Genomic DNA, 25,359 nt, shown 5'->3' with positions numbered 1-25,359 from the left:
GTTCCCTTATAACTAAAATCTCCCCAGAGAATAGTCTTACTTTAGAGTCAATTTAACAGAGGCTAGGGTTATCTATCTATTTCAGGTTGAACACTTAAATTGTCTTGCAGCAAGGGACACGCGCACACGTTGTTAGACGACCGTGCGTTAATAAAAGGCTTCCTGTTTTCTATTTTGTGACTGTCGGGGATAGACGTTCTCAAGTATGCAATTGGCTTATGTGGTGGGGGCTTCCTTGAGGCCGTTTGGATGTGACACATTGTAATGGTTGATTATTCCTCCTACCAAATGCAATAAATAGATAAATGGAATTGTGCGAATACTTCGAAATGCAATGGTTTTCGCGTAGGCCAATGATAAATTATGTTTGGAACATCGAGGCGTTTTAGCATTTTATACCATTGTATGTATTCTATACAAACCATAGTATAACCTGCGTAAGGTGTCAAAAACAAAACCGTATGTGTGTAGCCTGCCGAACTGAGACCCACACAGGACACAATTACTTTTCCCGGGTTCGTTTATTAACTGTTACTTTCGCAGAAAGGCCACCCCAAGAAATGATTTAAAACAAAATAATACAAAACAATACGGCAGTGGACTTAGGATACTGACATAGAAAACAAAACTATATAAATATACAGTCATGGAAACACTGGCGTTAGCCGCCACATACGAATCCATAGACATCCATCCAAAAAACAATAATAAACACAAAACATCATCCAGTCAAAAGATGAACAGGTATAATTCAAACCTTTTGACATACATGTTTTAAACCAGTATTACAATATTTACCTAGATGTTTACAGGGTTTACTCCGGCAGTTTCAAAGGTGCTGCTTTCATGTTCGGACAGAAAAGAAAAGAGAGGACGATCAAGATGCACCGCGTTAACACTTGGCTCGTGACACCGCCACCTAGTGGCCGACCTAAATAACTCAAAATGTACCTTTCAGGTTTATAATTTAAGATATATATATACACTGTATTTACCCAGAAATAAAAGTGATGGGGGTGTTACAACAAATTCACCACCCGGTGAATATGATTGATTGGTCGACGCTAATTGTCAATTATATCCCTTCTTGCCAGCTGGTTGGCCTGTTCGCGCCAGCCAGCCAAAGAAACACTCTGGAGATGTCGTGTCAACCGATGAGAAAATTAATTACATTTATATGTATGATAGCTATTGTATCACATTTCAACTTAAGAATATGCAGCTCGCAAACTGACCTCGTTGAGTTTGCCGAGGAAGAAAACGCGACTGACGTTAACGGAGGGAAAGGAAAGAGCCCAAGAGTCAGCACCGAAGATGAAACGGGCAACTTTAGTCGTCGAAACTTCATTCATTGCGGTCCAAGTCTCCCATTTGCAAAAAACAATTGTTCAGAACAAAGTGAACGGTCATCTTTACTCACTGACAGTGCTGTTCCCCTTCGCAGTCTTCCGGCGGAATTGTATAAAACACTTGCATCAAGTCCTACGGATTTGCCCAAGGTCTGGAAATTTGGTCAAGCTGGTGTGCTAAAAAGACCGGTCGATGTCGAGGAAGGTTATCAGCCTGAGTTTCAAGGTGAACGTTTTGTGTTGGTTTGAATTCTACATCAACATACTTTACCTGTTCCTCTATAATGTTTCCATTTTATCTTACTGTACATAGCCTATGCAGGTTTGGAGGGATATGTTGTCCAAGGAAAGATGTCAGGTTCATCAGTTGAAGCGGATCGTCACCTATCTGCATGGCAGGCAATGAGGCCCTCTGTACAGTGCAAGATCAACTTCATGACCTTGACTGTAACTGGGCGAGGATACATAAACCTGTTGGTGGATAGAGGTCGGTCAGAATAAGGTTTGGAGGGGTACATGCGTGGGTGAGTGTATGAGGGACAAGGGGGTAGTACAAAAACATATTTTTTTTGAAAGATTTAACAAGCTAGTTGTTGCGGGTCCCAAGTGTTGACATGTTGGAATAAACACCATAACCTCTTTTGAGTGAAATCCTTTGGGGGGAGAATGGCTAACCTCATTAATCCTGATTGTTCCAACCACTTTGCAAAATGTTTTGATTATTTGGTTGTAGATTCTGGCTCTTTTCCCTTACTAAAAAGATAACGTAACAAAATGTTTTGAACTGACCAACAGTGTTTTTATTTTTGATTCCCTCCAGTGGATGCACTCCCCATCTCTCTGTTACAACTCCCTCCACATTGTGGCTACTTGGTGAAGACCACATGCGAGGATCTACAATTGTTGGCGCCATATGAAAGCTGTTACATCACCAAACAGGTACTGCTCTAAATGTTACTCTGGACTTCCTAACCCATTCAAAGCTCTTGCCCATTTCACCCTGATACATTTGGGTTACACATTTTCCAAAGTTTCTAGAAAAGCAGTGAGGGATTCACTTTTTAATATGATTGTATTCAGGTCGCTTGAATTACAGGGCTATGAAACTTGTCGCCTTGAAGGACATTCAGTTTCTGGAATGTTCCCTTAAAAAAAATCTGGTATCACTTCCTGTGTCCCTTTTTCTTTTATTTCCACCCTACAATGGTCTACCTTTACCTTCCTACAGAATGGTCGCTATGTCCTGCCCTTGCTGTGGTGGGGGAGCCCAGTGCAGTTCTCCTGTCCCTCTCCTCCCCAGCCTGCCTTCCCAAGTATTCCCCTCACTGTTCGCTGCGCCGACTTTGGCATGACGATTCATATACCTGGAGGGAAGAAGGCCATGTCTACTCCAGGGGTCAAAGGTTAGGGAGGCTGATCCCTCTACTTGTACATAAATCATGGATGTCAAGTAGCCTTTGATTAAAAAAAATTACATAAAAAAAAAAAAAAACGTGTCATCTGCAAAACCGACAGGCACGTAGAGAATGGAAACTAGCTACGTTCTTGTATGACAAGTTTATTTTCTTCCGTTTTCTCTCTCCCCACCTCTGCAGTGAATGGAGTGTGGGATCCCTTGGTGTCAGATGAGTGTGCTCACCATATCGACTTCCAGCCAGAAGACCTCTTCCTCTACTGTCCCTTTACAGCTCTGTGCCTCACCCACCAAGTCAGCAAGGCCACTTTTTTCTTCATTTTTCTTAACATGGTACATGTAGAATGCCAATTGGCAGTGTTGTGCACGTTCATACCTCTCATGAACTGGTTCAAAGTTCAGTTCATACAAGTAAAGGGCGTCTATGCTTCCACTTGCCATTTTTATGAGACAGAGAGCTGTTGTCTTGGAATACGTTGCTTGTTTGGTCTACGTGTGTGCGATGAATCATGGGTAACGTAGTGCAAAGTCGAGTTAGTTGGTTTAGGTTAGGCTACATAGCGAACATTTTACGGGCACTTAGCAATGACATGGTGCAAGTGATTTAGACAGCAAGGAAAACATTCCCTAACGTTTTAGCTAGACCTCAAATAGTATGAGTGTTCACCGTTCAAGTTCATTATTTGTCATTAAGTTGCGTTCAGTTCATCGTTCTCATAAAAATGAACGTGTTCAATGAACGTTAATGCACAACACTGTTGTGCATCAACTTGATTTTAACCCCCCCCCCCCCCCCCATCTCCCCCCAACCATTTAGAATGGAGCACATCTACATTTGCTGATCGACGGACTGGAATACCTCCTCTCCTGTCCACCTCTCCTTTCAGTGCCACCGCTCTTGCCCTATCCTCCATTTTCCCAGCCCCTCTCTCCAGACCCAGTCACCCCTGGGCCCCTTCCCATCCCTCCTCCCTCCAGCACCTCAGACCCAGGCCGGTTGTTTGCTGAGCACGTCCAGTTACTCCCCTTCCACCACCCTAATATGGGGACCCTCTCACCTTTAAACTTCATTTTCCTTTACCCCCCACCTACCCCTCCTCCAGGTACCCAGAGCGCCCTTCCTGCCACACAGTCCACCAAACCACCACCCACGCTTTTGGACAAACCCCACCATTCTCGAGTCTCCTGCCCTCCCAACTGTATATACCCCTACCATGTGCCAGTCCATTACCCCTTCTTCCTATCGCAAGATTCCGATAAGCCCCAACCAGATCTGCCCACCGTCACCACCCCTCTACCACGGGCCACGTTTGCCTACGCTGAACCAATTACCATCAGAGGAGGACCCCAGACCTTTCCCACCCATCATGTGCCCACCACCGCCTCCCCAGTCACCCAGAGACAAGGACCCCAGACCTTCCCCACCTACCATGTGCCCTCCCCAGTCACCCAGAGACAAGGACCCCACACCTTCCCCACCTACCATGTCCCCTCCCCAGTCACCCAGAGACAAGGACCCCACACCTTCCCCACCTACCATGTCCCCTCCCCAGTCACCCAGAGACAAGGACCCCAGACCTTCCCCACCCATCATGAGCCCTCCCCAGTCACCCAGAGACAAGGACCCCACACCTTCCCCACCTACCATGTCCCCTCCCCAGTCACCCAGAGACAAGGACCCCACACCTTCCCCACCTACCATGTCCCCTCCCCAGTCATCCAGAGACAAGGACCCCAGACCTTCCCCACCCGTCATGAGCCCTCCCCAGTCACCCAGAGACAAGGACCACAGACCTTCCCCACCCGTCATGAGCCCTCACCTCCCCTCCCTGTCACAGCTCGACTCTCCGCGTCCCTTCAGTGTCTCCAGGAGCAGGTGATCGCAAAGCTGCCCTACGCCCAGTTGGACTCCCTTGAGGTCAAAGGTCAGTGGGTCTTTGCACGAACCAGGAAAGCAAAGCTTTCACTGAAATGCACCTAAGCACGGCCGATCAGAGATGAAGGGAGGGGAGGAAGGACATGTAGGGGATCTCATCTCCACAGAAGGGAGCCATATTCCTTTCTCCCCTCAGACCGCAGTGAGGAGTGGACACCCATCTCCAGCACCCCAGTGGACTGTGGATACGTGGTCAAGAGGGTGGCAAGTTTTGCCGTCACTCTGGCGTCCCCTCTCCCTGCCTGCCACAGCTATGCTCTGGTAAGACCCCCCCCCTCCTTTCCACATGAACCTAACAAAGGGGTGTTTGATTTATATTTGGTGGCATACTGGGTGTGCGAGTGTCTGACCATTTTGTTCTGATTCACTGGGTGAGCGGTTAGGGAATCGGGCTAGTAATCTGAAGGTTGCCAGTTCGATTCCCTGGTGTGCCAAATGACGTTGTGTCCTTGGGCAAGGCACTTCACCCTACTTGCTTCGGGGGGAATGTCCCTGTAATTACTGTAAGTCGCTCTGGATAAGAGCGTCTGCTAAATGACTAAATGTAAATGTAAAATGTACATCAGTGTTGATGTTAAACCCGACTTCCCCTCCCAGTCCCCTATGACCCTCACCCTCTCACTGAGGTACCTCGATGTAAAGCTGAACAAGTACAGGATCCTGGAGCTGCAGTGTCCAAACCCCTCAGCATTGGACACCCACTCTCTTCCAATGCCGGCCACCAGCAGAACTGTCGTGCCCCAGCCCAGCCTCCCCGCTCCCCCCAAGTTCAGACTGTTCTGCTCCACTCACCATATGAGAGTGGAGCTCCCCCCTGGGCCCATCTCTGGGATTGTTGTTAAGGGTAAGTGCGTGTGTGCGTGTGTGTGTGTGTGTGTGTTTCAGGTGCATATGGTTGCCATCATCCCTGCTTGAGTTGAATTGTAACACGGTCCAGGAAACTTCTGGAGCTCTACTGGTGGGGGCTGGGAGCTCACGTTTATGTACAGTATGTTCTTTTACCTGATGAGTTTGGTAAGGTTATGGTGAGGGAAATCCAGATCCCCATGTTCACTTGTACGCACTTATGTGGTTGTGACGATCTGATGGTAACTGTAGACATATCGTAACTGAAGCACTTCAGTACTTCGTAAACTACTCTCATAAAAACAATTAAAAAAAACGTCGACTTTTATTGTTTTTGTTTTTTTACCTGAGTTTGAATTTGATTCCGTTTCCATAACGACCCTACTAAATTCCCACAGATGTCAAAGACAGCAAGATGAGCCTTACGGACGCCCCAAAGCACTGTGGGTATTCAGCGAGCCAGCTGGATGATGGCCGTATTAATCTCTTTCTCCCCTTCAACTCTTGTCATATGACAGTTCAGGTTAGCCTTGATTTTCTAGGTCAATGACATGTAAAGTACTAATGGTTTTAAATGGACCTGACGTGTGTATATATAAATGAGTCTCATGGAGTGAGCATAACTTGTTGCCTTATAAACACTCTCTCCCAAAAGGGTGAAAAACACAGGATTCATGTGGTTTACGTCACCCTGAACGGAAAAAAGAGAGGGGCCTGGCTGTCATGTCCGGTCTCTGTAACCGTTCCTAGTCAAGGTACACTCCTAAAAATCCATAAACCCTCTATGAATACGGCCGTTTTACATGTCAACGGACACATTTCCAGTTTCCTCTTCCGCCATTTCAAAGGCAAAAGAGGGAGACTTGGGGGGGGGGGCCGTGCTTAGGTGCTGATCGGCCGTGCTGATCGGCCGTGCTTAGGTGCATTTCAGTGAAAGCTTTGCTTTCCTGGTTCGTGCAAAGACCCACTGACCTTTGACCTCAAGGGAGTCCAACTGGGCGTAGGGCAGCTTTGCGATCACCTGCTCCTGGAGACACTGAAGGGACGCGGAGAGTCGAGCTGTGACAGGGAGGGGAGGTGAGGGCTCATGACGGGTGGGGAAGGTCTGTGGTCCTTGTCTCTGGGTGACTGGGGAGGGGACATGGTAGGTGGGGAAGGTCTGTGGTCCTTGTCTCTGGGTGACTGGGGAGGGCTCATGACGGGTGGGGAAGGTCTGGGGTCCTTGTCTCTGGATGACTGGGGAGGGGACATGGTAGGTGGGGAAGGTGTGGGGTCCTTGTCTCTGGGTGACTGGGGAGGGGACATGGTAGGTGGGGAAGGTGTGGGGTCCTTGTCTCTGGTCCGGCTGTGCCGTTGACATTTCCCTCCCCGTGTCTCCTTCCCAACAGAATGCCAACAGGTTCCCAGCGAGCAGCGGCTCCCCTGTGGCTCTGGAGCCTTGTCCGAGGGCGAGTGCCTCTCCCTGGGCTGCTGCTCCAGCGCCCTCCGCCCCAGCTGCTACTACTCCACGGATAGTGAGTCCATGCCGCATCACTGCCCCGGTGTCTCGTTTTGGTCTCCATTTTTCTCACACTTTCCCACCCTCGAACTCGTCGGAGGACATGAGGTTTCTAACCCCCTTCCCCCCCCCCCCCCCCCGTCATTTTCCAGCTTTATTTATCTTGATAGACAGGAAAACAGGGGGGGGGAGAGGGGAGGATATGCAGGAAATGGCCCGGGCTCCTGCATTAAGGCCTTGTCCTAATGTGGTACGCTACATGTTCTTCCCGGTGGCGCCCCTCCTCGTCGTTTTGCAATTCAGCCCCCCCTCCCCCGCCTGTCTTACCTGTGTTAAGGTCCTAGCGCCCATATGTTTATCTCCCAGAGAGATCCATGACCTTTTGGTACTTTACGTAACTGTCAATACCTTTTTGTGTCAAACTTCCAGAATGCACAGCGGACCGCCACTTTGTGTTCTCTGTACCTGCTTCCTTCACGGACCCCCCTCTGTCTACTGGCCTTCTGGTTGCCGCCGGCGATGACTCCTGCACCCCTCAAAGGGTGTCCCGAGACCACGCTGTGTTCAAGATTCCTCTGGAGGGCTGCGGCACACACCGATACGTGAGTGTGTGTGTGTGTGTGTCGCACTCGCTGTGTCTGCACACTGAAAATGTTTTTGTGGTTTGACTACCACAGCCATGGGACTATTGCTGTTAGCTAGCTGGTAGCACATCCCAACTGTTTGGAGCTCTCTTGTTGGAGTGTGTGAGACGTGACGCCGGTGGCTGCTGTCTCTCTCACAGGAGGTGGGCAACACTGTCGTCTACCTGCTGGAGGTCATCCACAAGGCCAAGCTGAACCACGACAGCCAAACCAGAGACTCGGCGGTCAGGTCAGACCACAGGCCAGTTATCCACTCATCTCTTGGTTGCAGTCATACAACATTGTAGAATTATAATGATATTGTATGATTTTCTTCATATCCCCCCTCCCCTCCCCCCAGTCAATAACATGTATGTTCCATGTAACTTGTAACCCAATAATTCTACACTGTTGAGAATCTGCTGGATCACTTCCTGTTCTGGTTGTCCTCCTTCGATCTGTCCCCAGGCTGATGGTGGAGTGCAGGTACACACCTGGCTCTGGGAGTGTGGGCCACCTCCTCAAGAGCCCCACTCTGGGACCCTCCATCCAGACCGAGGGGGTGTTTGGGGTCCAGCTGCGCATCGCTACAGGTCCACCATTCATGTCCCCCCCCCCTCCAGTTGGACTGATATTGGTTTCTGCTGCTTCATAATGAATAGGATCTGTAGTAGATTAATCCAGTCCAAGTGTTTTGTGAATAATTTGAATCAATGAAATGCAATGGCACTGACATTGGGACTATCCTTTTTACAAAAAAATTAATTGAAGCAAAGAAATTCACGTAATTCCAACAGCATGACAAAATCTCTCTCACACACACACACACAAACACACACTTTCTCACACACAGACGCTCAGTACACCAACTACTATCCCCAGTATCACCGGCCCCTGCAGATGCTCCTGGGTAAACCCTTGTACCTGGAGGTGCGCGTGCTGAACCCACCTGACCCCAGTGTGCTGCTCCTGGTGCACTACTGCGTGGCCTACGACCGCTCTGGGCACTCCACCTGGGTCCTCCTCTACAATGGGTAGGCCGGGAAACGCAAACACACAAGGGGGGTGGGATGGTAGAGCCACATGTACTGTTACTGTAATGTACTGCTGTACATGAAAGATGTTCTTTTGCACTTCTGGTTAGAGCCTAACTGCATTTCATTGGTTTTGTACTCTGCACAATGACACAGTTGTCTAATCTGAAAAAGCAGTCCCAATAGTGAGTGCAACTTGTCATTTTAGCATACCTCATTCCTCCACAAGCCCCACTGACGGCCCTTTTTGTCTTTCGACAGGTGCCTCGTCTCCCAGCAGCCAGTCCCCCGGGACCACACACGCAGGTTCACCATCGACACCTTCCAGTTCCTCTCCAAAAGCAAGGCCTCGGACACTGACGAGGAGGTGAGCAAGGATGCAACTCTGTATTGAGACGCAGCCCTGTTTTTGAACCTTTTGGAGCTAGTTGAAGTGTTAGCAAAGGCCTGCTTGTTGTCTGACCCCCTCCCCCCCACCACCACTCCCTCTGCCCTGCCAGATCTACTTCATGTGTTCGACCCAAGTGTGCTCGCCCGCTGACGGCCCGTGTGTCGAGGGATGCTTCAGCCATTAGCTGTGAGGCCAGATCTTTTAGCCTGCAGTCACATGACGCCGGCATGCACTTCCACCGATCCCACACTTTAAGGTCTTTGCACACACTCCCTTAAGGGGCCATGGGTGGAGAATTTGGACGCTGGGAATGTTTTTTCGAAAGCTGTGAAGCAACCATCACACCCATTTGTACAGTACACGCTTACGTAAACGCCCACAGATGACTCGCAATGAGTTGAACATGAACAAAGTGAAGTTCTTGTATTCTTTTGGCAAGACCTACAAAATATGGTTTCAGTAATGAGGAACATTTAAATTATTAACCAAGACTAATGCATTTCCTGATTTTCTTTTTTTAGTTCCATTGAGAGACCCCATCATCATTATCATCTGGGGGCAGACCTTCTTGATAGACATGCGGCTAAAGTAGCTGAAGCTTGCTTTACAAATAACACAATAAATCCCTGAATTTTTCCAGTTCACTCTTGTATATTTTTCTGCCGTTTACTTCACTAGCCACCCACCAATAAAAGACTTAAAAAGGAATGGGAGTGAGACTTGTTTAAAATATATACTAAAAAGGGTATTTCTTCTTCCTCAGCCAGAAGCTTGTAATTTTATAGCGGAAAGTGCCACTCCATCCTAAAAGAGGAAAAAGTTTCCATCAGTATGATGCCGCTACTTGCACAAAGTCAAACTCAATGGGAATGGATGCAGTGAGCATTTTTTCATAGAGAGACCAAGCAAGAAGGGACGTAAAGAGTGTGAAGTGGTAAAAATTCTACATTTGTCCGACCACTGGGTGTCATCCAAGCAATAAAAATGCAGGATGATGGTGCCACGCTCTGGTAAGCTCATAAAACAGCGCCAAAGACCTTGACCGGTATAGGTTCAACTATTGTGTAATGAGGTTAATATTGATAACCTCCCCGACGAACAGTCGTTCAACAGGAAATGTTTTAGCACGCCATCCCATCGTTTAAAGCTTTACTGACAGAAAAAAAAATCTGAAAAGACTTCTAAGCCCTCTAAGGTTGTGGTGAAGAAAATAAAATCATGCGTCAGTTGCACACAGAACGTTATAGACTTGGAGGTAGGTATGTTTCAACGTGAACATGGCACCCATAGGCCCCTATTGAAATGTGTGTAAGCACTGCGGCACACTGCGTTATTTGATGGCTGCATGGCTGCCAGGCTGCATGTTCAAAGGGTTGAGCGGAAGATACGAGGAGGGCGCACGACGGAGGGAACGGAGGAGGGAAGGGGAATGACTACACGAGCAGAGGGGGGAGGGAAGACAATTTCCTTTCTGTAGCGCACACGCCACAAGAATATACACCGGGATACGGACAAAAAAAACAGGGAAGAGAGGGAAGGAAATACCGCAGCCCCGTTGTCTTTTGTTTTGGGAAATCAACTAAAGCAGAAAAAAGGAATAACATGGAGAGATATCTTGACGAGGATTGACTTTCAATAACCCCTCCTCTCTGGTAAAAGTATCGCAATTAGACTGAGAAAAAGCGGTAGCGAGGACATGTTTAGGGCTTTTTTGGCTTGAGATATCGGTAGGATGTTGTTTTGTCAAATATTTCTTTCTCCGGCGCAATAGTAAGGGGTTAATAGTGACAGCGTAATGTTCATGACATAATATTGTCAAGGAGATATCTAACATCGCTTTGTTTTGTAAATCTAAAGCCTAGGCCTTACAGTGGACATTGTACATGACTAGTAGGCTAAACATATGCCTATAGCCTACTAGATTAAAATTAGCTGCCCACGTATTCGATAGGTGTTTTTTATATCCGACCAACCTGTACTGCAGTAAGGAAGCGAGCGTTTGCAAATAAGAGGGTAAAATAATAGGCTACACAATCCATTTTGTTGCCTACATCGAATTGGATGATCAGATTAATACTGATCATCTTTCAACTCGTATTAGGGTTGCATAGCTTTGATTGCATTACAATTGAAATCCTATTTTATTAACAGCATTTGATTGTTGGGAGTATTTCCTGTTGACAAGCCAGATACCAAGGCAGAAAGGTGACCAATATTAGGAGATAAATCCAGATTTAGAAATAGACGGGGAACAGAAGGGAATTTTAAATGTTAATGTCGACCGACGTAGCATCAATCATGCTGCCCGTGTCCCGGGGATTGATGGACCGGGATAGAGAGCTGGACACAATGGCTAGAGTGCATCCCAACTCAAGCGGAGGTCCTGCAGCTGTTCGGGGGATGAAGCGAGGGGATCCGGAGCCCGACGCGCAAACATCGGCAGCACTGTTGGACTCGACCGGGGCAGAATGCAAGCGTCCCCGGATTGACGGAGCTGGAGTAATGGCAGAGGTCGGCCAGGTGAGAGCTTGAGCAGTTGTTGAATATAGTTTGGCTGCAAATACGCCCACTAACGTGACTTTCGCGGTCAAACCCACATGAAGTGTAGAACATGGTCTTAAAATTATGTTTACATGGGCGTATAGGCCTTTGTAGCCAAAATAGACTGCATAATCTGGAAACTACCCTATAACCCAATCATTCTAGCACACTGGGATGAAAGCCTCTACTAATTATTGGCGAAGTATTTCAATCTATTCACTGGTGTGATTAATTAGCGAGCCGCTTGAAAGACATGATGTGGGTTGAGTCGTAGAGAAGTATAGACAACAGCCTACCACGACTTTTCTGGTTGACAGTATAGCGAACAAGACTTCAGACCAAGCGAAAAGTCATACGTGACACAACAAGCCTTTTGTCAATAGGCCACACATACGGAAAACGACTGACTGTTGTCAAGAAATGTGACAACACCCCCATAAAGTAGGGTACAGCGGAAAGGCTTCGGACAAAAAGTTAAACATTGTAGCCGACCAAGAGTTTTGAAGCTGCTACTTTTAGTGCTGTGGCCTAGCCTATTGCTTAAACAATTTGTTCAAATATTGCTCCTTGTCTGTTTTACTACAACCATTTGAAAGAACCACGAGTCTATCCACATTGCAATAGAATGCATGTGATAACATGTATCTTAAAAACACCCGACTTTATTCCCAAATGTAAACTTCCCAAGCAATATGTAGCACAGCCTCTTGAATGTTTTATAACATTTAGTTTTAAATGGAAATTGTAGTCAAATGCTTGCCTGTGTGATTTATTTTGGGATGGGTGACTTTAATGTAAATAACGTGTGCCCATTTTACAAGGGGATAATTTACTCTACCATTGCCAACAGTAAAATTGCAACAGCCAAGGCCCAGGGGCCTGAAATTCACATCCCTACATCCAGTCATGCTAAGACGGCATATTTCATGTATCCCAAATACTGCAATTGATCTAAACGGTGCACCATTACAACAGTTACACATCTACAGAATCAAATTGCTGGTTTTATCAGAGATTTTTTGCTGCATGTCCATCTTTTTAATTGGATACATGGGTAGTACAGCTACGTTTTAGAGTGTCATTACATTGCATTATCCAGTCTCGGGCAAGGTTAAGTGATGCATCAGAGTGTAAAAAGCCTATTTCTCCGCCATGGAAAGTAGCTGTAATGGGGGTGAAGTGGCCAGTTTGCCGCCCTCATATTCTGGCCTCCTATTGGTGGGGGCTATGGCACACAGCAACTCCCAACACACACACACACACACCCCACCCTGACTCCAGAAGAGCTGAAAGACAAGCTTAGGAGGGTAATGCACTTAAAAACAGACAGAACGGAAGTGTGTGTGTTTGGGGGGAGGGGGGGGGGGGCGCAGGGGGTATTATGAGAGCAAGGGAGATGCACTGCATGGATCAATAGCCCTCGACTGGCCCTAAAAAAGTATTGAGCATCAGCTGTTTGGGCTGTCCGGTATTGAGAGAGAGGCGGAGGGAAGGAATCCTCCCCACCACCCCGAATGTGGGAACAGATTTGCCCTATCACTAGCAGTAAAGAGGCTTTGTTTCGGGCTAACAGGATCACAGTGTGTACTGGAAGGGGGCATTATAACCACACTGATCCCTGAGATCCTTATCTAAGGGAGAGGATTAATGGAACAAACACACACACACACACACTAGCATAATGCGGCCACTAAAGCTTAGGGCCATATTTTGGCGATCTCACATTTTCCTAATCTTCCAGTTTGTAAACAAAGGCTTGAGATGCCCATTTAGGTTACCAGCACAATGCAACTATACTATGCATATGCACACATACTACATTTGACAGTTTCATATAAAACATTTACTTTTCCAGCAACGAGGGGAAAAAAGAAATGAAGTGACATTATTATTCCCCTATGTGCAGACACTATTCATATTGCAGCAAAAAAAGTAGGTTAAGAGATATTCAACTCACTACGCCAAGAAAATCGCTGGGCTTTCCAAGAAACGACTTTCAGACAGGCACACTGGCCCTTCTTTTGACTTCCACCTCTCCTGGGGACTGTGATTCACGGAAAGTGTTGCGTTATTTGTCACTCTGCTGAAGTTGAAGTATTTAAATGGCTGGCCAGGGTTAATTCTCTCTCTGTCTTGTTCTCTCTCCCTCCCTCCCTCTCCATTTTTTCCAGTTGGGTGTTGCAATAGAATTCAGCCTATTGCTGACATAATGACAGCATTGATCCTTGACCCATGAGGCCGCTGTAACAGGGTGTGGTGATGGTAATGAGCAATACCATAACACCGTTGCCAGTCCAGCCCATAATAATGATCGCCCACATCGCCATGGTTACAGCCGTCTTTCTCATTAGTCATTGCCTTAACATGATGCCTTAAACCCTAAGTGAACTCATTTTAATCGGGCGGTGGCGTTTAGCTATCGCAGGCATCCCTCTGACCTCAGATGACAAGTGCTCTGAAAAGCCGGGCCATTAAAAAAAAAAAAAAAAAAAAACCTTTGACAGGGCGTCAGAATCACACAGCTCATCCTTAGGTCTCATTCTGAGGGCCTGTCGGATTCAATTTCGTTTAGTACGCCGAGGCGCTCTGCGTTTGTTGAGACTTTGCGTGGGACCCTGGCCCCTCCTAACCTAATAAGGACTTGCCTCGGGGGGGAAAAATGACTGTGCTACAACATTACGGTTGGTAGAGAACCTCGATGTACTTTCATTTCAGTCAGACACCGAAATAGCAGCCCAGCGTCAGCAAGAAAGAAAAATGCACTCCCGGTGTGAGCCGGGTATGTTTGTGTGTTCTATCTGGGCCGCTTTTCACTTTGAAGCCCGTCAGAGCCGTGCCGTGGGGCCTCACGGACCGCCTCTTGGCTGATGTTTGCTTACTTAGCATTCTGTCTTGGAGACAAGATGGGGGGGGGGGGGTGCAAGTCGGCGTGTCTTCACACTGAGCAGCCCTTTATCTCATCTAGGCAAGTTGGAGAAAGATCTAGTGGGTTCCGAACCGTCCCCCTCACTTTGTGGTTTTGATTTATGTGTAGGGAAACGGCCCCAGAAATGCACAGCCTCCCGAATTGATCCGCGTCCAGCCCTTGCGAGCCGCGAAACAGCCAAGTACAGGTTTACTATGGCCAGCAGCAAGAATGTGAAGTCTATCTAGAGTAAATAAACTGTTGGATCCTTCGGCTGTGTGGGGGACTTAGCACCTAAGTGCTCCGTGTGGATGAGATGGATGGAGGCATCTTGTCAAGTGTTCGATGGCGTCTTCCTTGAAGATGTTTGAGGAACCCTGAAGCAGCAACACAGGAGTTCTTCACCCCCAAAAACATGGAGCAATCGGTGTCTTTTTCGGAGAAGTGGCGAAAAACACTTTGGAACAGACACACAAAAACACTCACACACACACATACCCCCTGCCAATTTGGTGAGCGTACGGCCCGTGTGTGCAGGGGATTATCGCAATCCTGCAAACTAGTGACGTGAATGAGAAGGTTGTTTGAGGTAACCGAACTCCTGTTAAAGTTTGCATGCGTGCACACGCACACACACACACAATAACGCTCATATCAGGCCGTTCTAAAAGCAAGCCTTTTTTCTTAGGGAGGGGGTTTCAGAGAAGGGGAGGGAGAGTAGGGTTCCACTCTACCTCCACCAAGCCCTATCTCATTTCCCCAAACCCCCAGAGTCCCCCTCCCTCCCCCCCCCCTCCCTCCCCCCCCCACTCCTTCACCATCTGTTGCCTTCAAGTCCTCCCGTTACTTTCTCCTGATTGTTCACTCTGTCTTCCCCCGCAGTTCTCTTTCTCCTCTTTTGGTCTTTCTTAACAGATAGCGCACCGCGCCTGTACGCCTGGAGAAAAATGACCTAAGTCCTATTACTTTTTAGAAGGAAAAAAATGAGACGATGTAGTCTTTTAGTTCATTCCTGTGGGGTTTTTTGGTCCTCGCTGGAAAAAACCTTTCATGGTTTGATGTAGCACCCGTTTTTTTTTTGTTCCACGGTAGAACGACAGCAGAACGCCACACGCACCTCCAACACAGCCAACATGGCTACCTCAGAGTGGTTTTATACTTGACCTCAAAGTTGTATGCGTTTGCCCAAAATCGATTTTGCAGAAGATGTAGACTGACTTCTTCTATTGAGCCTGGCCGTGGTACCGGGCACAGATGCCTGTGGTGATCGCCTATGTCTTGTGCGTGTCACTGCAGGTTAACTTAGACCAACGCCGTTGGCTCCGCGCTGGTATTGTGTGTGTGTGTGTGTGTGTGTTTGTGTGTGGGTTCGTTTGTGTTGAGTGGACACTCCACATGGACAGCTCCCTCTCCGCCATTCCCCCCCACCCAGCTCTTTAAGGAAATGAAGCACATGACTCAGCTCCATGTATGAGTCATTGTCTTTGATTCCCCTCTCTCTCTCCCTCTCTCCCTCTTTTTTTGGATCCCCTTCACTATTCCTATTCGTCCACCCAGGTTCCTCCCTCCGCTCTCTCTTCTTTCTCCATCTCACGTGTTTTTACAGTTCTCCCTCTTCCAACCATCCCCCCACCCCCCCTCCCCGTCTCAGAAATATGAATTCCAGATGTCATTTTATGGCTTCACCCCCTCCCACTCTGGTCTTTTCGCAGTGTGGTGCCCAATGAAAATAAGTGTCTGGATTTTGCCTCTTTTTTCTGGCACGTTCTTTGCTGTGAGACACAGCATACCTAAGGGTACAGGGGAGTGTACCATCACGGTGAAATAGATGTTTATACTTTATTCATGTTAGTCAGGCTTCTCTAAAAGCTGATATATTATTTATGGGTCGACTCCGACGCCTGTTCCCCTAAGTACATTTTTGGCAGTGAAGTAAGAGTTACACAAACTGCAGTTTTTACTGGAACTACTTTTTAAAACTAGAACTAACATGACAATGTCCCCCCCGCCCCCCTTTTCCTGAACCCACCAATTCGCCCCCCCCCTCCCCCCCCAGGCCACTCTTAGTTTGCCTTCACGAAATATTTTGATGCCGTTTTTTGGGGGATTCGACGCTGCCCTCGGGGGGATGGAGAAATGGAAAGTAGACGGGTACTGCGTTAATCAGCAGGGCTCAAGCTGTGATGTGCGCAGAGCAAAGTGTTCCCCCAGGGGACGACGCAGGCGAGGGACATTGGTTCCAGATGAAAAGGAGATGGGTCGACGGGAGCAGGGAGAGAGTAAATGCCTTGTGGTAAATGCCTTATTTATTTTAGTATTATATCGAATGTAGCCGAAAGGAGGACGCAGGCAGAGAAATATGCTGCTCACCCTCACCGAACGCATCATAATTGCCGGAAAAGAAGAGCCGTTTTAATGGATTGCATTAGCATAAACGCTGGAACAGAGAGTGATGAATGTGAAATAAATGGAGTTGCAAGAGCATTTTCCTATTTTGGAGAGCAGAGACGTGCAATCTAATTAGTATTGCACCAAAGAGCGAGAGATGAAGCGAGGGGGAGGGGGGGAGGGGTGTGGGGGAGGGGGGAAGCTGGGGTTCCTTTTCTTAAATTATATATTTCTTTAAACACAACAGCAATTAATCCCCGACTGTTCGGTCCATCTCCTCCTTGTCCTACCCTCAATCCTTGCAGCAGTGACCCTGTATAGCGGGTTGTGTGTGTGTGTGTGTGGGGAGGGGGTAAAGAAAACAGAGGGGATTGCGTTAGGCTCCGGACACTTAAAGGGCCTTATAGTCAATGACACTTGTGACCCATTTATGAGCTAAGGAGCAGGAGTCAGTCGTTCTCTCTTCTCCCCCTCGTTCTGCCCCTCCTTCCCCCTTTCTCTCTCCCTCTCTCTCCCTCTCTCTCTATCTCTCTCTCTCTCCATCTCTCCGTCTCTCTGTCTGCTCTAACATGCAGACAATGGGCCCATTGGGGTGAGCTCTCAACAGGACACTGAGTAGTCAGGGAGTAGACATAGTGTGGCACGAGCAGAATTAATTTGATTAGAAACCATCAATGTGACAATTAACTTGAACATCCCATAGAGTGACACAATGGGAGACTCGAGGAGATGGGGGGGGGGGGGGGTTCGATGATCTGGAAGGAGAGATCGAATGAGAGGCCGGACGACCGAGTAAACGTTCCAGCGATCAAACATGAGCGCAGGAAGGGTAACACAGTAAGCACGCGACAAGCCAGTTGACCCTTTGCTCGCCAAGCAGGAGTCGCTGGGCATGGTTTTAAACATGTCTGTCCTCTCTGTTTCAGAACAACGAACCCTTGGCCCTGGGTTACCATGGATACCCCCCTCACAATCAGGTAAGAATGTCCTCTTTTGAAAATGTATATTTAGTTACCTTGTCCATGGGGCATTTGAAAACCATAAACACGGCACCTTTCACATTTTAAATCCCATTTATATATTTGTAATATATTTAGTTTGATTCCTCCTGTAGTTGGAACACCATTTTTGCAATATCACAGACACTCTCTCACTAGCCTGGGTGCAGAAAATCCCTTTCAATGTAGAGGATCTACTGGAATGATTGGTCTAGGACCAAATGCATTAGATTACCAGCAAACTGCGGTCTGAAGACAAGAGTCTTCACTTTTGCGTCCCTCCAAACCGCAAGGTAGGGAAGTAGATTATAATTTCTCCCCTCTCCTCAAAGGAGTCCTATATTTAGATTTCTATTTGCTGTTCGTCATGATGTTCTATGAGAAAGAAAGGGCTAGATTCTCACAACAAGTCTTAACTGTAATTCATGTGTTTAATAAATCCTTCTAGTGTTGGTTACACAAGCTGCGGTTGGCTTCAGTAGCGTGTGTTTACCGACATTGCTTACATGTAAACACATGCAGCCTCGCATATCTTTAGCCTTGAGTGTGTGTGTGTGTGTGTGCGCGCGCATGCAGCTTGTATTAAAATATAGATATGAAGATTCTGCTGCATAATCGAGCCAGTCTTTTTTTCGGTGGAGCCTACCATATGTCGACGGCGCGTATGTGTGTGTGTACCAGCGCCTGCTTGTGTTATTAGGCGGTTTAGTCTGTGTTTAATCCACAGATCATCCCCCATTCATTCACTCATCTTCCTCCGCTCTCTCTCCGTAATCCCGTCATCCCTCGCTTTCCATGGATCTGGCTGACCTCCCCTGGCCATCTCTCTCTGTCCCTTGTCGTTTACGTGCCATGGCTTTCTGGCAACTGATCAGTCGAGTTACTTTGTCTGCTCTATCCATTCGTTTTTTTGTTGTACTTGTCCCCTTAGTGGAATAAGACCACGGTTACAGCGGGGGTTCGTATTCCTAATCCAGCGTTATGACCCTAACTAGACATCGATGGGACCAAAACGCGGCCTTTGGGGGAAATACTGTTTTTAAAGCTAAATCGCAGCCGCTACTGTCTGAGGGTTCTCAGACACGGACGTTTCAAGCCATTCGTACGTACGCCGGAATATTCCTCCCGAGGATGGATTACACCCTCGCGTCCGTCCCTGCCCAACGAGCCGTCGGAGGGGGGTGGGGATTTTGCACGCCACCTAGTGCCGTGGGGGAGGAAGAGGAAGGAGAGAAGGGTTTGAGGCCGTCGGGGTGTGTGTGCAGGGTGAACTCCGTGAACCGTCTCACGGTGAATACCGCCGCCGCCGCCATCACCGTCCTTGTATGAAGGCGCGAAGCTGTTGGCGTGCGAGCGACGTGATCAAAGAGTTTCAGTAGGGAGAGTCTAGATAGCCTGGAGAGAGGGAAGGAGGATGGTTGGGTGGGAGGGAGAGAGAGAGAGAGAGAGAGAGAGAGAGAGAGAGAGAGAGAGAGAGAGGGATGGGGAGAGGTAGAAGAGTGAGATAGGGTGGATGGGAGGGAGAGAAAGAGAAAGAGGGTGGGTGGGAGGAGGGGGGTGGGTTTACTGTAGAGAAGACGAAAAGCGTCTGTTAGTATCCCAGTGGTGCCAGCAGCCCCAGTTAACTCACCTACATGGAGAAAGAGAACGGGGAGGGAGAGGGGGGGGAGGGAGAGGGAGGTACTGCGACATGGGAGGGGAAAGTTTGCAGGTGTGAGGGAGGGAAGGAGTGAGGGGGGAGGGGTACAGCAGGCTATCTGGGTGAGAGAGGAGTGGAGGAGAAGAGACCAGGGAAGAGACACGGAGCGAGAGAGCGCGTGTGCGTGAGAGAGAGAGAGAGAGAGAGAGAGAAAGGGAGAGAGAGAGAGATGAGCAGGCAAGGGCACAGCCGCGAAACAGAAGGCTGGGGGTAGAGGCAAAGAAAGGAACACGAGCGAGCTAGAGAGAGAGAGAGAGATAGAGAGAAAAAAGGAGCAGGCAAGCAATAGAGTGACAGGGACAGAGGCCAGCGGGGGAGGAGGAGGGGAGGGGAGGACTGGCAGGGTCCACCTCGCGAGCGAGGGGAAGAGAGAGAGAGAGAGAGAGAGAGAGGGAGATTTTGAATCTGCCAGACAGAACAGAGGCAGGAGACGAGCGAGGTGACACGGGCTCCGATCGAGAGAGACCGAGCGACCGAGCAAGAGAGAAGGAGGAGGAGGATAGGCGAGGAGAAAAAGAGCGAGAGAGAGAGAGAGAGAGAGAGAGACGACAATTCTCCACAGTTCTCGTGCGGAATATGATGATGGGACTGTACTACCCTTCCGTGTTGCCGGTGAGTTTCCTCCATCCCTCTCTTTTCACCCCTGACGCAACGCCGGATTGAATCGAGCCACTTTGTCACAGAGCTAATGTTTACCTAGCGTTTCCTTGGCGCGACATGTCATGTCAGCCCTCGTTTCCAATTTACCACGACAATAAGGAGCACAGCGTGACCCCCTTTACTTGAATGGACTTGGTGAGGTCATTTCGCACAGCCCGATGGACTCGCTGAATAGGTAGACTGTAAACAACAGAAGAAAGACTAGCTTTGAGAATAGCTCGCGCTGTGTACATGAAAGACGAGGACCGATAGGGAGATGGAGAGAGGGAGATAGGGAGAGATGGAGAGATGGTATCCGTGTTATGATTCGCAGCGTTAGCCGGGCTTCCGGACTAACTCTGGTCTTCCTAGGACGTCTGTTCCCAAGCCTTGGGCTAGCAAACGCATGCTCTCTGAGCATGAACTGGAACCTCTGTGTTGTGCCGTACGGATTTGATATGTCTATTTGTCCAAGTTGTATGTCGCCTCAATGATGTTTATGTGATATTGTCGATGGCTGTGTTGTGTTTGGTGGGCAACTTGCATGCGCAAACGGCGAGCAGGCCTTCGATATCGGTAAGACCCTAAAGATGTGGGGGGTTGAAGAGAGAGGGAGAGAGAGGGTAGTGAAAGGATGGGGTGGAGGAAAAAGAGGTAAAGAAATTCTTTGTTGTCCCTGCAGCTGTTCCTGGATATCCCCCTCTGTCGTTGGAGTGAAGGGGACAGGTGCCTGCTGAACAGTTGTTCCACACACTTTCTCTAGTCAACGAGCACCCCCCTCCTCTGCTCTAATCTGACTGTCAGACACACACACACACACACAGACTCACAACCAAACGGCACCGGAGTACGCATTGTCGAGTTGTAACGGCACACGCGCGCCCACGGTGTCATTGCATCTCGGTGTATGAGTCAGAGGGGTCCTGTGTGTGGAGCGCGTTCCGCCCCCCCCTCCTCCAGCCCCCCCCCTGACGTTCGCGTGCGCACTCCTCTTCCAGCTTTACCTTGGAATCCTACTCTCTTTACTGTTTGACCTCTTTTCTCCCTCCCTCCCTCCTCCCCCCCCCCCCCCGTTCCTCCCTGGGGCCCTGGCAGCTGTTATCTCAATGTTTTCCTTTAAGAGCTCCAGAAAGAGGGGGATGGTGGGGAGAGAGAGAGAGAGAGAGAGAGAGAGAGAGAGAGAGAGAGAGAGAGAGAGCACAGGGGAATGGAAATTGATTTCTAAGGTGACAGCCCACTCTGATTTGCCAGGAATGGGCTTAGTAAACGTCGCAGGAAAGACAGATCACGTGAGATGGGGAGATAGAGGGAAAGTGGATGGAGAGAGAGAGAGAGAGAGAGAGAGAGAGAGAGGGAAAGTGGATGGAGAGAGAGAGAGAGAGAGAGAGGGAAAGTGGATGGAGAGAGAGAGAGAGAGGGAGAGAGAGAGAGAGCTAACTACATGGAGATCGGTAGGCAGGGTAAAACCCTGGAGGAAGCCAGTTGGTCGAGTGACATAATAATAGCGCCAAGGTGCTGACTTTGCAGGAAACAAGCCCTCCTGGTGCATTTTTGAAAAGCAACCTTAATTCTGCAGTCAGGCACAGACTTCTAAGTGCTCCTACACAGCTCTAAACACAAATAGCGCTATCATAGTTTTGCGAAAGGGAGGGAGAGAGCGAAAGAAAGAAAGGGAGAGCTGAAATATTTGCCGAGCCCCACCCTAGCGTGTGCCCTAAGGTGTGGGAGAGACACCAATCTGTGCTGCTGCACACACACACACACACACACACAAACGCACACCTCTTGCACACCTAAATACACGCTTGCCTAAACTATAAAGAGGTGACAAAGTTCACCGTCATTAGGCATCGTCCTCCTGAATTTCTCCATGGGTTTTTCTATTGATTTCTCGAAGGTTGCACATACCGGAATGATCTACGGGCCCCGTTGCCATGACTATGCGCACGCATGACTCATTCATTGATGAAGTCTGTTGAGAGAGCAAGAGAGGAAGAGGTGTGAGGAGTCGGTGCGTGAGTGCTACTCCATGTAGACCAGCAGATTAGGCCAAGCCAACACTTCCATATCTTGTGACACGCTTCAAAAAGAATTTCTAAATGGAAGTAATTAATCGATACTGCACCCAAGAATGGGGACCGGGGGTGGAGGGGGGGGGGGGGGGGCGTGCCTGAATAGTTGATGGTAGGCCTTAAAGGATGTTAATGAGAGATCTGTTTCCTTTTTAAAGCACCCATTTGGAAAGGTTTGAGAGTCAAAAGGCTTGTTTTGACTTGTGGCTTTGGGAAGCGCGGTTGGAGGGCATAACATGTCACCAAGAGGGGGTTTGTTTTTTTCGGCGATTAGGTTTGTTCTGCTTCTCTCTCTCTCTCTCTCTCTCTCTCTCTCTCTCTCATTCTCTCTGTTTGTTCAGGACCATTGACTTGGATTGTCCAGTCATATGAGTTACCTGTGTCCACACTGTCAACCGTTTTGACATTGGGACTAACCGAGTGGGATCTTGTCACCGAGCAACCCCCTCCGCTCTCGGAACGAGAGGAACCCGTTCCTGCGGACGAGGCGTCGACACAGAGCATGGCGTGTTCTGTGTGCTCACCTGCGCCCCCCCCCCCCAGCCCCCTCCCCCCACCCTCGCCGTTCGTTAAAGTGAAATGGGCTGACTGACGTCTGATGTCAGCCATCTTTATTTCCGGAGTGTTTACCTTTCAGACCGAGCTGCAGTGGAGCCGGGCGGACCGTCAGAGAAGCTGGAGGAGAGATGAAAGATGAAATCGTTGGAAGGGATGCGAAAGAAAAGTGTGCGTGTGCACACATTTGAGTGTGTGTGACTGTGTGTGTGGTGCCTTTGGGGGTGGGGTGGGGGGGGTGGAGATCTGGAGCGTACATAACACCCTACAAGGAAAAGGGATGAGGGGCTGTAGTGGGAGGGGCCTCTGTTGACGAGCAGACATGTTACCCTATAAGGAGATCCAGAACAGAGGGGTGGGAGGAGTCCGGGTGGGAGGAGGGGGAGGTTAATGTCCGCTCGCTACGAGGCAGGCGGTTTGATTGACACTCTGGGGGGGGGCGGGGGGGGGTCCCGTCTGGATTTTATGAAGCGTAAAAAGAAAAGAGGGGATGGGGAAGAGGAGGAGGAGGGGGGGTGGGAGGGGTGGATGAGCGAACAGCACCAGGAGGAGAAAAAAAGAGGGGGGGGAAGGGGCGATTGAGGAATTGGGGTGTAGATGGAGGGGGGAGGGGGTGGGGGTGGGGTGTTCGACTTGGGTTGGAATTATTTAACAAGGAGGGGGGGTCCCCAGGCTCATTGCTATGCCTTGGGCGTGCTGCAAAGCGCTCATCCAGCTGTTTGTCAGTCCAGCTCATTGCCACAACAACGCGACAACAGCCACGATGGCAACAAACAAACGCCACACAAGCCGGCCACTGGCCATTCTCATGGCTGGCAGAGACGAGCCATGCTAAGGCCAACACTACACCCCCCCCACCCCCCCGCGCTCCTCCCCCCACTCCATTTTCCACGGTCTTCGAAATGAAACGATACGAGTCGTGCCGTAGCGAGTAGGAAAAAAGGAGGGAGAAGAAAAGAACCTCTTGAAAAGTCATTATGCATGTGAACCCCCACACCCCCCCCCCCCCCCCCCCCCCGGCCCAGTTGGCGCGTCGCTCCGGCGAGCTAGCCGAGGTTCCTCCGCAGCGGCACGCCGCTGGTGGGTCCCGCGCCATCGACCCGGCGCTCCGCGAACTACGACGGCGGCGGGCTCCTCGGAAAAACGCGCCCGGGCTCGGACGCTGCCCGCTGACCCGAAAGGAAAAGCTCAGCTCCAGCTAGCAGTCTGAGTCACTAGCTCTGCTGCTGCCTGCGCAGTGTTACACAACGAGGAGAGGGGGGGGGGGGGGAGTGTGTGTGTGTGTGTGTGTGTGTGTGGGGGGGGGGTTTGCAGCGCTCAAACAGATAATAAAACAGGCGCGCACGTACACAGAGCATCGGAGCGTGTACACAATCAGAAAGGAGCGCGCACGCGATGAACACAAACATACACACACACACACTGAAGCGCACGCACAACGAGAGGCGACTCGGCGGACGCAAACACACACGGCGTGTACATGCATACGCACGCACGCACACACACACACAAAAAGCGCATCGCCCATCTGACTGGAGGACATCAGCGTCTCGGAACAGGACGGTTCCTCTCTCGTTTTCTCCTTTTCTCTCGCTCTCTCGCTCTCTCTTTATATATGTATTTATTCAGCTGATGCTCTTATCAAGAGAGGATGACAAGGCAGCTCACGGTCAGCGAAAATCGCACAAGACAGCCCTGACAGACGAAGCACACACAAGAACACGCGCCAACAAACACACCCCCACTGAAAAACTATTTCAGTAGCAGCTGCTTTCTCCTCCGTGTGCCCGGGTCGTGCGCTGCTGCACCATGTTGCCGAGGCTGAATGTGGCGGCACTCTAAAAAGCCGGCCAGTTCAACACAAACACTTGGTTGCTCCCTTTTTTTAAGCTATATTTGTCCGACCCGACCGAAAATACTGTGGTTGCTACCCTCTGCATGCCTTGTGGTAAAATACATCCCCGTTCTCAGCCTAGGGGTCGGTGTAATGTTGAGTTGGCTAAATTCGGGAAGTATGTAGAATGCTAAATTTTCATAAAAATGCAAAGGTAGACCGGATGCAAAACGATCTTCTGAAATATATTGAACATATTTGAATCTTGTTCCGTTTTGAATTGGCCGAAGTTCAGCATGGAAGCAACCAAACAGTTATTTCATGAGAGTGTGGATGTGGAGCGTTCTGTTTGGGTGGAACCGTTTTACGAAGCCGAAGACCACGTTTCCAGCTTCATCTCTTGAAGTTGAGTCAGAGAGGGTTCCGTTTCGAAAGGATGTCTGCGCGTATCTAGACAAAGCAAGCCAGCCCAGTCACTTTATATCGGCTCGTGACCCGGGTCAGCCCTCTGTGACTCTGCTCACTGTGTCACACACACACATACACATACAGTTCGGGGGATCTGGCTAGCTAGTCACAGGTGTGAGGCAGGGAAAGGTCAGGGTCTGGAGACAGATGGCACACACACAAACTCCCA

The 25,359-nt window shown here is 49.2% G+C and overlaps 2 protein-coding genes across 6 annotated transcripts in view; both read left to right on the top strand.

Moving 5' to 3' along the window:
• Nucleotides 1-1,089: 1,089 nt before the first annotated feature.
• On the top strand, nucleotides 1,090-9,726 carry LOC134008999 (uncharacterized). 3 transcript variants are annotated; one of them, XM_062448625.1, is made up of 18 exons: nucleotides 1,090-1,575; nucleotides 1,663-1,836; nucleotides 2,170-2,288; nucleotides 2,578-2,752; nucleotides 2,945-3,057; nucleotides 3,581-4,207; nucleotides 4,523-4,688; nucleotides 4,836-4,960; nucleotides 5,297-5,543; nucleotides 5,944-6,068; nucleotides 6,201-6,300; nucleotides 7,473-7,645; nucleotides 7,828-7,916; nucleotides 8,135-8,259; nucleotides 8,520-8,700; nucleotides 8,962-9,067; nucleotides 9,201-9,277; nucleotides 9,613-9,726. In XM_062448625.1, exons 1-17 carry the CDS (start codon nucleotides 1,140-1,142, stop codon nucleotides 9,273-9,275), a joined length of 3,156 nt encoding a protein of 1,051 aa, XP_062304609.1. In that variant the 5' UTR covers nucleotides 1,090-1,139; the 3' UTR covers nucleotides 9,276-9,277; nucleotides 9,613-9,726. The 3 variants fall into 3 exon arrangements, with proteins under 3 accessions (XP_062304609.1, XP_062304608.1, XP_062304607.1); XM_062448624.1 differs by having other exon boundaries at nucleotides 1,672-1,836; nucleotides 3,581-4,688; XM_062448623.1 differs by having other exon boundaries at nucleotides 3,581-4,688.
• Nucleotides 9,727-10,514: 788 nt separating this feature from the next.
• The window catches only part of LOC134008577 (RNA binding protein fox-1 homolog 2-like), a 28,842-nt gene continuing 13,997 nt past the window's right edge, over nucleotides 10,515-25,359 (top strand). For all 3 annotated transcript variants that reach the window (XR_009928152.1, XM_062448012.1, XM_062448013.1), the window contains exons 1-2: nucleotides 10,515-11,611; nucleotides 17,852-17,902. Coding sequence is in view for 2 of the 3 variants with exons in the window: in XM_062448012.1 (XP_062303996.1) it covers nucleotides 11,360-11,611; nucleotides 17,852-17,902 (303 nt within the window). In the remaining variant the exon portion in view is untranslated. The remainder of the gene's footprint in view (nucleotides 11,612-17,851; nucleotides 17,903-25,359) is intronic.

This window comes from Osmerus eperlanus, chromosome 22 (genome assembly GCF_963692335.1).
Source record: "Osmerus eperlanus chromosome 22, fOsmEpe2.1, whole genome shotgun sequence".
Classification (NCBI taxonomy): Eukaryota; Metazoa; Chordata; class Actinopteri; order Osmeriformes; family Osmeridae; genus Osmerus; species Osmerus eperlanus.
This window is presented reverse-complemented; position numbering and strand designations above follow the sequence as displayed.

Excerpts from the sequence above, each read along its gene's own strand:
- LOC134008999 (XM_062448623.1), top strand. The coding sequence starts at position 1,140 with ATGTCGTGTCAACCGATGAGAAAATTAATTACATTTATATGTATGATA. Across the intron at positions 1,837-2,169 it reads AAACCTGTTGGTGGATAGAG|TGGATGCACTCCCCATCTCT; the intron begins GTCGGTCAGAAT and ends GATTCCCTCCAG. Across the intron at positions 9,068-9,200 it reads CCTCGGACACTGACGAGGAG|ATCTACTTCATGTGTTCGAC; the intron begins GTGAGCAAGGAT and ends CTGCCCTGCCAG.